The sequence below is a fragment of the Pseudonaja textilis genome, chromosome 4 (assembly GCF_049901715.1).
Source record: "Pseudonaja textilis isolate UNSWEBS1 chromosome 4, rPseTex1.2, whole genome shotgun sequence".
In the NCBI taxonomy this organism is placed as follows: domain Eukaryota; kingdom Metazoa; phylum Chordata; class Lepidosauria; order Squamata; family Elapidae; genus Pseudonaja; species Pseudonaja textilis.
In genome coordinates this window covers 31,499,419-31,514,369 of record NC_141993.1, presented here as the reverse complement: position 1 = coordinate 31,514,369, position 14,951 = coordinate 31,499,419, and the positions used below count along the sequence as shown (strand labels likewise).

The window sequence follows — 14,951 nt, the reverse complement described above, 5'->3', positions numbered from 1 at the left end:
TTTAAGTATTTTATCATCTACAAAATTAAGGTACATACTACTAACTTAAATAATTAGAAATAATTGTATGCATGCTACATCTTATTTTTCTCCACTGTATATCTTAAAGTCTGTATACAATTACTAATAGTTTGAATGTAACTAAAAATTATATTCTACATCAAGTCTAAACTATACAAGTACACTCACAATAATGTAAGTTAGATATGCTGTTGTTGTCTTTGTTATATCCTGGCAAACGTTCTGTGTTTATCAAAATTGTACAACTATGTTTTTACATTTCTTTTTAAAATTAGAAGCCTTGTTTTTATTATTGCCATAGCTTTGTATGTAATATCAGTTTTACTTTTTATTTTCTCACATTGTGTTTAATATATTGGGGTTCTATTTATAGTTTCTTTTTATGTTTTTACTTTGTTCCCATTATTTTTAAACTATCAAATATTCCTTTGCATTATTTTTATATTTAATTCATTTATGTACAATTTACATCGTTTAACAGTGGTACGTGTGTTTCTATGATAGTTATTATTTTAAATATGCACTGTAAACTATCTTTTGTTTTTATAAATGCACTGAGATTATCAGTACAGAATTAAATATATTTGGAATACATCTTTTTTAATTACATTTTTTAAAATGTTAATGGATATAATGGGCCAGGGAGGCACATATTGAATAAATACTGAAATGCTATTTTTTTTCTTTTACAAAATTATTATCTACATTCTAGTATAGAATCTACCTGGTGAACCTACCTATCTCCATGCCTTCTTTAAATATATTTGTTATTAAACTCTCTGACTGAATGAACCTCTGACTGAATGTCTATGGAGATTCTCAGTCATCCAAGTCCTGGTTGTCCCTAAAGTCCTTTTTCAAAAAGCAACTGAACTTTCTTTGTTTTTTCCTTGAAGACGTTTCGCTTTTCATCCAAGAAGCTTCTTTAGTTCTGACTGAATGGTGAGGAATGGAAGGATTTATATTCCTTGTAGTCATGAGTCGTTTCAGAATGCTGAAAACCAAATGACTGCACGAAATATAAATCCTTCCATTCCCACTGTTCAGTCAGAACTGAAGAAGCTTCTTGGATGAGAAGTGAAATGTCTTCTCAAAGGAAAAAAAACAAAGGAAGTCCAGCTGATTTTTGAAAAAGCACCTTTGGGACATCTATAACTACATGTTTAGAACTGCCATAGTCACTAACTTATAGTAATTGTGTTTCTACCCAGCGCTTTTGTAACTACTATATTCTAGAGAAGTTCTGCAAATTGAACATGGAGTTCAATTCCCAGAATTCCATGAGCTGAAGTTCACACGTCTTTTTTTTTTTTTAAATATAGTTTATTAATTTTTACAATTAAAACCAGTCACAATACATACACAAATAAGCAAAAGAAAGAAAGAAAGAAAAGAAAGAAGAGAGAAGAGGAAGAGAGGGAAAGAATTTTAAGAAAAGAAAGAAAGAAAGAGGTTACAGGATTAAAAGTATTCTTATTTTAACAGTTTGCAAGATCTTCTTTTGTTTTCATCACCTTAACTTGTGTCATATAACCACACCTGTTTTTAACTTATATCGTTACCTCGTTATTATGTATTGATACTTTTCTTTTATGCCTTATAATATATTATTTATCTTTGGTCAATCCAATTATACCAACAATTCCAGCTATCATAGTATAGTGAAGTGTCTTTGTTTTTTAGCGCCAAAGTCAATTTATCCATTTCTGCGCATTTTGAGATTTTTTCAATAATCATTTCTTCTGATGGAATTTGATGTTGTTTCCAGTGTTGAGCGAAGGCTAATCTGGCCGCTGTTAAAATGTGTATTGTTATGTATTTGGTTTTTTTGGAAATTTGCTTATCAAAAATCCCTAGTAGGAAGGACTCTGGTTTGTATTCGATCTGCTCTTTGGTGATTTCTTCCAACCAAGTTTTGATTTTCTTCCAATACTTTTGGGTTTCTGCACAAGACCACCACATATGGAAAAAGGTTCCTTCTTTTTTTCCTACACTTCCAGCAATGCGGACTCATGTTGGGGTGCATCTTCGCTAACCTCGAAGGGGGGAGATGCCATCTATAAAACATTTTATAAAGATTTTCCTTGTATGCTGCCGATTTGGTAATCTTATTGTTTCTGCCCCAAACTTTCTCCCATTCCGCTAATGTGATGCTGCGTCCTACGTTCTTACTCCAAGCAATCATATTTCCTTTTACGATTTCTTCTTCTAGTTCTGTTTCTAATAAGTAGTTATAAAATTTTGTTATTTTTTTTTATTTGATCCTAATAAAATTTTATCTAACTGTTGCAGTTTGTTATTAATTCCGAATTCTTTTTTGTCTTGTTTATATCTGCTTTGAATCTGAAGATAAACCCATTGATCAATTTTATGTCCTTGCTCTTGAAGATCCAGCCTCGGTTTCAAATTTCCTTGTGGGTCTAATAAGTCTTTGTATTTAATCATTTTGGTAAGCTCCAAATTGTTTGGGTGAATCATTGCCTCCATTGTTGAAATCCATACTGGTACTTTTGTATAATGTTTTTCCTTATTTTCCTCCAAATTGTTAATAGTGCGTCTCTAATTAAATGTCTATGGAAATATTTTTGACTGGTTTTCCCTACGTCCCATAGAAAGGCGTGCCACCCCTTTGTAAATCATGGCCTTCTAGAAATAGTATTCTTTTATTGGTTAAATTCACCCAATCCTTCAACCAAACTAATGAGGTGGCCATATGGTATAACTCCCAGTTTGGAAATGCTAACCCTCCCCTGCTCTTCATATCCTGCATTGCTTTTACATTTATTCTGGGTTTTTTCCCTTGCCAAATAAATTTCAGGGTTGTTCTATTGAGTTCTTCAAAAACTTTTTATGTAATTTAATTGGGATCGTTTGGAATAAATACAAAAATTTAGGGAGAATGTTCATTTTAATAGTAGCAATTCGGCCTAGTAGTGAAATTTGAAGTTTCCCCCACGATTCTAAATCTTTCTTTACCTGATGTATCAGTTTATCATAATTGTTTTCTTTAAGTGTCTTACAGTGTGGGGTTAGCCAAATTCCTAAGTATTTCACTTTCTTTGTCACTTGTATCTGCATTATTTCTTCTAGTTCTATTTTCTGTTTTTCTGTTAGGTTTTTGGTCATTAATTTGGTTTTTTTTTTTGTTTATTTTAAGTCCCGCTACTGCTCCAAATTTCTCTAATTCACTCATCAATTTTGGTCCCCTGTCTTTTGGTTCTTCAACGAAGAAAATCATGTAAATCATAAGCGCTTGCAATTTATATTCCTCTTTCTTAACTGTTAATCCCTTTATATCTGAATTCCGCCTAATTCGTGTTAATAATGTCTCTAATGCTAATATGAAGAGCAGGGAGAGAGTGGGCAACCCTGTCTCATTCCTTTTTCTATCTTTATTGGGCGGGTGCATTCCCCATTCACTATTATATTAGCTTGTTGTGTATCATATATAGTTGTTATAATATTTTCAAACTTGGTACCCAGATTCAAATTATAAATTTTTTGAATTAAAAATTGCCAATTCAAATTATCGAAAGCTTTTTCTGCATCTAGAAACATGAGTGCTACTTGTCTCTCTGGGTGGGCTTCATAAAATTCTAGTACGTCTAATACTATTCTTAGATTATTCTTTATTTGCCTAGTTGGAAGGAATCCATTTTGATCTTCATGTATATACAAGTTTAGCAATCTTTTAATCTGTTTGCTATAATAGAAGTGAATATTTTATAATCAGTATTTAAGAGTGAAATCGGCCTGTAATTGTTTATATATCTGGGATCTGTATCCTCCTTCGGGATCAGCGAGATCAGTGCCCCCCTCCATGAGTCCGGCATCCTGGCTGCTAGTAAAAGCGTCATTAAAAACTTCCACCATAAGTGGTCCGATTTGATCTGCTATTGCCTTGTACAGCTCCCTGGGATCCCGTCTGGGCCGGGGTTTTATTATTTTTCTGGCTCTCTATTGCTGATTTCAATTCCGATTCAGTAATGTCTTTATTTAATAGTTCAGCCATTTCTTCCCCAATTGCCTTATCCTTTACTTCATCTAGATAATTCCTTATTCTATCTTCACTGACATCCTCTCTTTTGTATAAATCTTCAAAGTATTTATGAATGATTTCTTTTTCTGTTCTATTTCCTGGTATGTATCTCCTTTGCTATCTATTAACTGGTATATCAATCTCTTCTCTTTCTTTTTTTCAATTTATAAGATAGCCATCTTCCTGGCTTGTTGGCATGTTCAAAATAGATTTGTCTGGTTAAGTTCAAATTCATAGTCATTTCTCTTGATCAATTAAATTCAGTTTGTGTTTGACTATACTTATCTGATTTTGCAGTTTGGATTCTTTTGGGTTATTTTGTAGAAGGGTTTCTAGCTCCTTAATTCTCTGTTGTAATTTGTTTTGTTGGGAATATTTTTCCTTGTTTCTCTTAGCATTATAAGAGATTGTTGTGCCTCTTATAACCGCCTTCATCGTATCCCAGACATTTTGTTTCGTGGTTTCTCCATTATCATTTTCTTTAATAAAAAAATCAATTCCTCCTTTAATTTATTAATGTATTCTTTCTCTCTTATTAATTGAGTGTTTAAGGTCCATCTTTTCTTTGGTTTTGCCCTGCCCTTCCATATTACCTGTATTGGATTATGGTCTGCCCATTCATTAGGCAAAATTTCCACTTCTTTTGTCTCATTTGCTATCTCTCCACTCATCCATGCCATATCAATCCGTGTCCATGTTTGGTGGGGATTTGAATAAAATGTAAATTGTCTTTTTCAGGATGTAATCTTCTCCATATATCTGTCAGATTTAGCTCTTTTATCATTTCCCTACAAATCTTGGGAACTCTCTCTTCCCTTTTTATTCTTCCCGGCATTACTGTGATCCTTTTGGAAATCAGCAATGGAGTTGAAGTCCCCTACCATACAAATATTTCTTTTTGCAATTCAACCAATTTTCCATATAGGTGTTTAAAAAACTCTTTTTGGTCTCCATTTGGGGCATATATTACTACTAAAAGAATTGGAATATCATTAATCCAGATCTGCAAACCCAGAGTCCTTCCTTCTAAGTCCGACCATATTAGCTCAGATTTCAAATCCTCTTTCACATATACTGCGATTCCCTTCTTTTTCTCCTCATCTGCTGGTGTGGTAAATAATTTTCCTAATTTCGGGCATTCTAAATATTTTTCATCCTTCTTCTTTATATGGGTTTCTTGCAGGCACGTTATATCTGCATTATGTTTAATTAATTTAGATAATATCCTTTTTCTCTTAATGGTTGAATTTAAACCATTTATGTTTATTGATAGTAATTTTTTTTCTTCTCCCATCTATTTAGTTTTGTTTTGCTCTTTGTCGTGTAACAATTCCTCTCTCTTCTTGCGCTTGTATTGATGTAGTTCCTTCTGTCTTTTGTTGTGGATAGGTATTTTCTTGGTTTCCTACCGTTCCAGTTCTATTTTTATGTCCACTGTATTCTTCTTGAAACTTTGTGTCCAATTTCTCCCTACTACTTTGCTCCTGTGGGCCCACCATCCGTTCGTAAAAATCCTGGGCTTTTTCCATAGTATCTATTTTGATTTTCCTCTCTTTCCACGACACTAACATTCCTTCTGGAATAAGCCATTTAAATGTGATTCTTTTTTTATTTAAATATGCTGCCAGAAATTTATAGTCACGCCTTTGTTCCCTTATTCTCCTCGGTATCTGATATATGATATATACATGATATATAGAACCTCAAGAGATAAAACTATAACCTACAAAGAGAAAGAAATTGTGAGTTCACACGTCTTAAAGTTGCTAAGGTTGAGAAACTGCTTTTAGAGGTTCCATTGTTCCTTACATGAGCCTTGTAAACACCCCACAGAAATTTTTAGCCAACAATTATCTGTCATTGGTCTCTGCAGAAGGGAAAGTCTGTCTTTCACCCCACCCCAGAAATGAAATAAACTCTTATCAAATTAAGAAAAGAGTTACCTATCTTCAGGCTGTTAGAGAGAAGTAGGTGGGCTTGTAGGATGGGCTTCCAAAATCAAGTAGTTGTCAGAAGAGAAATTCTTTCTTTTCTATCAGTCCACTTTGCTTACATACAACTCCTGATCACTTATGGATCACATGTAAGTTGCAAAGTACTAGAAGAAAGTTTACACACTGCTCTTAAACCGGGTTGAATTCATACTGGGCAAGTTTTATACACATTTTTAATGGCAGGATGAATGATTTCTTGATAAAAATATTATATTTCACAGATTTTTTTAAACTGCCACCATTATTATTTTTATAAATAACTCAAGGTGGCAGTCGCACCTAATATTCCTTCCTCTTCTTATTTTCTCCTTCACAACAATCCTGTGAGGTAGGTTGGGCTGAAAAGGAGTGACTGGCCCAAAATCACCCAGTTGACAAACACACCTAAGGTGAGACTAGAACTCACAATCTCCTGCTTTTTAGCCTGATGTCTTCACCATTAGACTAAACTGGCTGTATTTGATGACTCCCGTGGATTTTTCCTTACCATAAACAAATCATAGCTTTAGGATTACATTCTTTTTTCCCCCCTGATCCCCATCATTCACTACTCTTCCTCTTCCTCCTATGATTTGTACTGAAAATTAAAAACTCTGTACTCTAGGCATAAGGCAACTTTGTCAACTTTATTTCATGAATATGTAATTCTATATATGGTCAACATGATATGACAAGGAACTTCCTTAAATAACATATGAGTAGATCCAAAAATCTTTTTTTTTTTCTACTTTGAGAGCTAAGCTGAGATTTGGACTGGTCCAACTGAGAACACAGTTATCGCCACTGAATTCTTTCATAATGATGCTAAACAATATCTTTGTGAAATAATGTTATCTTAGGGCACTGGAAGGATTCAGTAGTGCTGTTGAAATGATTATTACATCACCACCCTCCCACTCCACAGAAGTAAAAATGCAGACAGCAAAAATACATTTTTAGTATATATATTGAATATCTCAATCTCTTTCTCTCTCTCTTTCTCTCTCTCTCTCACACACACACATGCATACATTTAAGTCTAAATATTGAAAAGATATTTTCTTTCATGTGTCATATCAACTAAATATAAAGATGTAATCTAAGAATAAATGTATAAGCAAAATAAGTTTCTTTGCATGCAACTAAGTTTTAATAGATATTAACTAGAAACAACTTTTGTTTTAGGAGGAAGATGTCAAAATGAAGGCTTTGTTAGTGTTAATGTCCTCATTTATGGGGCCAGAGAGACAACAATTACACCATGGTTCAAAAAATTTATCCGTTTCCCCTTTAGCTGATGCTGCCACAATCTGGAGAAGTCGAGCCAGTTGTGATGTAGTGATCAGACTTTGGTCATAGCTACTTGAAAAAATAAAATAAAATAAAGCACTTTCTGATGATAGACAAATGTGTCTTGTTAGCAGCCGCCAAAAAGCGCTTGACTTGTACTAATAACAAAAAGGCCATGCTGGTCACCATGGGTCTAAAGACGAAGCACCCTGTCACTGCCTTGGTTGGGAAATTAGCAAATAATGTTCCTTTTCTTTGATAAATGGATGACAGTTCTCTCTCACCAATCATTTTTTAACATTTTGATGCATGTCTATGATCCCGCCGGAGGAACAGAAAAGTTTACTGGCCCTCAATTTTCAGATGATGAATGGAACACTCTAAATGTGCGATTTCTGTATGAGGTATAGTTCATTTTAAGCACTTCGAGTAAATGGGTGTCACTGATTAGAACAAATAGTCTACTTGTGCAATAGCACAAATGGTATGTCTCATTCTTCTGGTCTCCTCTGAGACAGAAAAGAAGAGGGACAACAATGACCATGTAATACTTATTGGAACCCTGGCTATTTAAACTGAACAATTTTAGGCAATCCAAACATCTAATCACTATGACAGGTTACCAAAACACTTCTTTCCAGTGATTGTTATTGGCCTAATTAAATGGTTATTGTGCTAAGAATCTAAATCCACATAAAAATACATTGCTAAAGAGAGTGCTTTTTTTCTGCTTCTGCTTCCATAAAATGTATCAAGGTATACATGCCTGTTAAATTATAAAATGGTTGAAATCATTTTAAAAATCAAATTAGAACACAGATGTAATCCTATAGGAAGACAATATTATCTGTCCTACTTTCTTCCTGACAATCGGTATTAGTCCAACATCTGATAAACGAATGACTAATCCCGTAACAAGAGAATTCTGTTTTAATGAAAAAGTGAAATATATATAATCTTTAAGAGTACAAAAATAGGGCAGCAATTGTTCTTTTAAAAGGCTAGCTCACAAATGTGAATAAATCACTATTTTTGTTTTATTAATTATTTTTCACAACAGAAGACCTCTTCTGTGGTAACGAACCATAATTGAATATGTACAAGAAATGATCAGATGGTTTGAATTTAACTAAGGCATTAGCATTTAGTTTAGCATAGTAAAAATAGTATGATTTGTGGGAGGCAATTAACAATCATTTGCTCTGTGGATACAAGTAATTTGTTTAAAGAGCACTGACCTATGAGACAGCTAGTTTGTGTTGGCTGTGATGGAAGGGAGCTATTGACTCTGAACACAGTATAACAGCCCCACTGGAAAAAAAAATCACACTGGAATTTACACAAAAGGTCCTCAAAACACTTAAAGCTTGAGATCTTTTCATAAGGTGAAGTAGGTTAAAATGATATAAACTAGACAAAGTAGAATCAGATACAGATAGGCACAATATGGAACCTTCAAAGAAACAGCAATCACCTAGCTACAAAAATAAATTATTTTCCATATTATTTTTGGGAAGAGAAAATTTTAGCCCATAAATATTCTGTTAACCAAGTGATTATTTTCTAAGATTTCACAAGAAAGAAGCAGAGTGTGTCTAGAAATAATTGTTATTTTCTTAGGTGAAAAGTATTACAGGCCTAAAAAAATAAATAAATAAGTTTTTTAAAAATATTCGTTTCTCATATGGTACAGGTGCCCAATCTCACATGAAGGTGGCTCTGGACAGCATACTTAATTTAAAAAAAAACACACAATTTAAAAATAAACTATTAAAAAGGTAAAACAAACAAGAGAGAGTGTTATTAGTCACATTAAGGTAGCCATCACAAAATTCCTTCGGTGTCTTGGGAACCCCCAGGCCTCATGGCATAATCAGATCTTGAGGGACTTGAGGAATGTTAGCTGTAGCTAACCTCATTTCCAGTGGGAGAAGATTTCCTAAAGCAGGTGCCACAACAGACAAGGTTCACCTTTTGGGACCTCCAAATGTAATTCCCTAGCAAATGGAATCTGTAGCATGATTTGTCTGCCAAATAGTTCCGACTCAACATTTGGATCTCTGTATCTAACCTCTCTTGGATTTGCTTTCTCTAAAGTACCCTTAGTTTGTTGTATTTAGATTATGTGTGCTAAAAATTACATTCAGCATTACTATTCCCTTCTATGAGCAAAAGTTAACTAAACAAAGGAGGAGAGAGCAAGTAGCTAAGATGAAAACAACCACCAAGCCAAACTTAAACAGTAATATCCAATAACATTGACCTGTAGTTGTAACCAAAGTCAATACATTGCTAAGTTTTTCTTTTGTCTATAAGTTATGCAAAATTCACTGAATTTGAAAACAGTAATTCATTTTACTAAGAAAATAGTAACATGTACTCATCCAAGTAATTCAGTTTTGTAAAGCTACCTGTATAATTATTTCCCACATTTTCATCTGCATATTTAAAAATACTAACTGTAACATAATTTCATTTAGGACCATACAAATCACAATTTTGGTATAAGCAAATAACATTGCATGGCTTGTAATGTCATTAAAAAGTAACCTGATGTATTTCGTGTAAGAACTGCCATGACTACTAGCAAATAAAATGATGAATCAACCTTAAGCAATCTTCTTAATTTGAATATGTCAGGATTTTATTCTTTCAGGTAAGAACTATTTTAATTGTCATTAAACAAGCGATACATGACTTGACAAATATTAAAACAAGTACTACACTCAATTATTAATTTGCACCGTTCTCTTTTAAATGCAGCAAATATCTCATTAATTTAATTTTAGGTGCCCACCAGTTTATATTTTACAGTCTGGAAGGCAATTTACTAACTGGCAATTACATACAGAATGATTGTTAATTCTGCTCCTAAGTGCTAGCTGCTTGAAAACTGTTACGTCTCTCTAATTTCTGACCTTCTTACAACAAGGGTGAGGTACATTGGGAATAGCAAGGCCTAGCAGAGAAGAGCTGGACATGTCATTTGTGACTCATTCTTTTAATTCACCGCGCTAATCAACTGAACTGCCACAATCTCCCAAGGTAATTGTATCTTTACAATAGTTGAAAGCAGCAGGCTAAAAGGCATAGATAGATGGCATATAAGGGACCTTCCCATCCTTCTGAGAATCAGCGCAGCAACTGCTCTCTATACGTGGCTGGTGGAGTCTGGGATTGTGGGGTGTTTTAAATTGGGTAGTTTTAGATCAATGTACATGTATCATTTAAATGCCTCCACTTCTGCACTTGGGAAGCTTCTTTTGCACACTATACCCTTGTTTCGTTCTTCTGCAGCTTTATTACCCTTTGTTCCACCTCATGCTGAGAAGGTTAAATGTTAGAATGCCAAGCCAGACTGCAAGCATGGTGGGATACTGATGAGAACCAGATGCCCTGGAGATTCTAGCCCTCCCTCTTATGGGACAACATAATTTTCATATTGTGAAATACAGTGAAGTTTGGCTCAGTTTTCAGTGGTGAGTGTAATTTCCAATGATTATCTCATTGTCCCCATCAATTTCAGGGCAATACAAATCAGACTGAAGTTTCCAGGTCAGACAGGCTGTGACCTTACCCTTCCTCTTACTTTCTCTAGCCATGTAGTACCTGAGACGTGTAGTAACTTGTAGCTTTTTTTATTTGTAGGCTTCCAGTAAATTAATTGCAGCCAGAACAGTTTTAGTAACTTTGCTTCTCTGAAATGTCATTCGTTCACATGTCCTATGACTTCTTGGGACAAAGAATACATTGACCAATGTAGCAGTGTAGCAGTGTTAAAACAGTGGCAAATTGTGAAAATTGCCATTAAAAATAGCTACTAAATAAATTAAATTCATCTGCTAAGACTGGATTCTCATTAGTATATGCAATAAAGTCATTGGAACTACTCATTTAGTTTGGAATTTATTAATTGCTGCTTTTAAAAACAAAACAGTCCTATACAAACATACACACACTACATATACAAACACACACACACACACACACATTGCTACTTAAATAGTAAATAGGGCTATTATTGGAAAAAATATCAAAATTATTTCTTAACAGTATTACACTTGGCAATATTACACTTCTGATCTATATTAAGTCTGCTGCACAAATTATAGTGAAATTCTAATTCTCTCTCCCTCCCTCTCTCTCTTTCTCTCTCATCATGTTTATTTAACTTTATTTTGGTCATTAACCAACACATAATAGCTAGGTTAAAAAGATCAAAATAAATGCATTATGATTTATCCCTGTGGAACTTTTTCAATAATCTACTGCTGCTATTTTCTCATGAGGTTGGCAGAATGCTTTCAGGTAACTTATTGTTAGTTTATTGCAACTTAGGTACAATACATACGCTTTTGAAGTATTTTATGTTTTTAAAATTTGGAAACTTAATAAAATTTGTTTAAAAACAACTATATGCTTTTGAAGTCTAAGGTTCAGTCACTTCAGAAAACTTTTTAAGGATTTAAGGATTTAACCATAAGCTATGCACAGACATTGGTTTAGACCAATGGCGAAATGCTCCACCCTTTTGTACTTTCAGAATGAAATCATATGTGACTTTGGAAGAGGCAAAATTTTATCAAAATGTCATTCTCCATAATCATTTTTTGTTCCTTTGTGTATATGTATGATTGAGGTTAGCCATCAGGCATGATTTTTTAGATATCTACAATAAAGACACTTAATACTTAGGCAAGTAGTATTTAGCCTTATACATACTTTTACTCATCATTTCTTTTAAATGTGGGTTAAAATAACAACCACAAACCATTTTATAATTAATTCCAAATATTTTGAAAAGGGGCATTTAGTAAAGTGCTATTTCAGTATGTATCATAAAGTGCTATTTCAGTATGTATTCAAACTTAGTATTAGTTTAAGATTTATGCATTATCATAATCTATCTTGTGTATTTTCATTTATCTTTTTATTCCAGTCCTACGCTTTATACAGAAACTATTTTTTTTAATGATTATACCAACATTCTACAGGAATCATACATATGATAAACAAATCAGTTGAGTTTTTTTCCTGAGATTATGCATCCCAAAAACTACATATTTGGTTAAAGATGGGACTATCTATATGCACCCTATTGATGCCAAATACTCTTTTTCTTTTCAGACCTGGTACCCTAAAAAAAATAACATAGTATCATCAACTATTACTTTCTTTACTTTGGGTAGTTTTCATCATATTTGTCATTGATGCTCTTTTTACAGATTTTTATCTAATTCTTTATTTAAGAATTCTAATGAAATATTTAGAAATGGTTCTTGAGAAAACCCATTTCACATAAGTTCTGACCAACTTAAACACAATTTCAATACACATTAGCTAACATCATGCGGAATACTTCTCTTTTTTCCACTATATAAATATTCTCATTCCCCCCTCCTCACACACACCCACACACACAACACACACACACACACACACAACATTTAAATTTCTCATAAACCTCTTACACTAGGATAAATCTATCAGAGGCAGTTCAATTAATCTGGATCAAGTGACTGGATAATTTAAAATATGAAAGTGAGATTTTTATAATATTTCCAACTCTATTGATACCATATGATATATGATACTATTGGAAATATGATTTTAAGTTTTGCATACCCCGATTTAATATTTCTCATGGCCATAGAAAGCTTGCCAATAAATATCTTTGTCCCACACATAGACTACATGCATACATACATATACAATTTACATAGGATCAGTATAATAACTTATAAACCATTATGGTCATTCTTGATTACATGTTCCTCCTGACAAAATTGTCAGTAAAATTATTACAATTTATAACTACATTTGGCTTTTTAATCTAGTATGTTCTTTGGATTTCTTTTTTAAAGTAAGCAATAGTTTACATACAAAGAGGTTAGTATTTGCAAAAATCGAATTTGATTCTGTTTTCATTACATGTCACAGTAATAGCTGCTTATAATAATTACTGAAATGACAATTGATGCCTACAATATATGTATAGTGAGGTCTACTTTTTTGAAATATAATGTTAAACAAAAATATTTAAAACATAATATGCAATCACAGTTCACAATATGTATTCATTAATTTGAGATTCAAAATAATTTAACTCTTCTAGAGGATTCTGTAATTCTTAAGCCTGCACACATGTAATCTACTTAAATTTGGGTCAGAGAACATATATATCTATTATGGTATTATAGTTCTGTACAGTTTTAACATTAATTTTTTACTATGTTATGGAATTACGATTGTTGATTCTGTATTAATACATATGAAATTTCTGTAGAGTTTAATTAATTAAACAATAAACTTTCTTTTAAATTAAAATGTAATTGGAGTGCACATAAAAATATTTACTTTGAATAAATAAATCCAGAGTTAGATGAATAAGGAGCTTCTTCCATGGAATGAAGGATGCATTTTGAGACTGATCCATCATTTTAAACATACTGACAGCAAAACCTTACAGTTTTCCTGCATCTTTAAAACATGTAAAATTCAACTTAGAGGTATAAGAGAAACAATTACCGGTATAGACAAACCGTCCAGGAGCACCTTTACAGAACTGTTTAGACTTGTAGGAGAGGGTTACTTCAACAACTCCAGGAATGTGCCGTGGTGGAGTTTGAACTCTGATGGCATGGGGTGTTATCAGCTATAAAAATGACATAATAAATACAATTTTAGTCAAAAGTATTCTGATAGTACTTGCATTTATAACCGGGTAGAATGAGTCTGAATTGAACCACCTTGTCAAAATACTGCTATCTGGCTATCCCACCATAAGATTAGGATATTAGCAGAGACTCTGTTTTTAAAAAAATGAAAATATATCTAATGATTCTTGGTTTAAATTTCCCGGAAAGGCCACAGGGCACCATTCATGTGAAAATTGCCTCCACATGTTTCTTAAACCTGCTCTGAGTAATTTTTAAAATTGTCCAAGTATCTCAAGAAAGTCCCCAAAATGGGCCTTCTGCTAGAGGGTCATGAAGTGCCTTGTGTTTATGTGAATTTGAAATTCTGATGAAATAATTTTGAAATAATGTACTATATATGATACTATATATCAGGAAACTCAGTATTTACTAGACATCTCTGCCTCCCCATAAGCCTATTGCAGAACAACCTTCATCCATAACTTACCTCACTCCACACTAACATAGTCCCGAAAACAACTTGCAAGCCATCAAAGAAGTTGTCGCCGATTATGATGACTGTCGCTCCACCAGTTGTCCAACCTTCACTGGGGCTAATTGCCTTTATACAAGGGGTAGCTGCTTGTAGAAACAGAAAATTGAAAAATTAGCTTCTCTCCTTTTCTGGTGTCATGTTTTGTGAATGATAAACCATGCAAAGCACAGGAAGAGAGTAGATCATCCCGACAGGAAGTATAGAAAGAGGCAGACGTATATCAGGATAGTTGATGTATTTTGAGCAAATTATTAAATGTTTTAAAAAGAGAAGGCAAGCAGCAGAGAATACTTGGCAGCAAGAAAAAGTGGTTTGATTCTGCAAATTATGTGTCAGGGCAAATATAACTATTACAAATGATTAAGTATCACTTGTAGGCGGCGTGTTGATTTATCTGCTTTTCTGTTCAGATCTAAGCAGAGTCTATCAAAAGG

At 33.3% G+C, this 14,951-nt stretch overlaps 1 protein-coding gene across 7 annotated transcripts in view; it reads right to left on the bottom strand.

The window, feature by feature from the left end:
* The window catches only part of EBF3 (EBF transcription factor 3), a 209,448-nt gene that overhangs the window by 46,097 nt on the left and 148,400 nt on the right, over positions 1-14,951 (bottom strand). For all 7 annotated transcript variants that reach the window (XR_015743442.1, XR_015743443.1, XR_015743445.1 and 4 more), the window contains 2 exons: positions 14,470-14,600; positions 13,852-13,978 (listed from right to left, as the gene is read on the bottom strand). Coding sequence is in view for 2 of the 7 variants with exons in the window: in XM_087932521.1 (XP_087788647.1) it covers positions 13,852-13,978; positions 14,470-14,600 (258 nt within the window). In the remaining 5 variants the exon portion in view is untranslated. The remainder of the gene's footprint in view (positions 1-13,851; positions 13,979-14,469; positions 14,601-14,951) is intronic.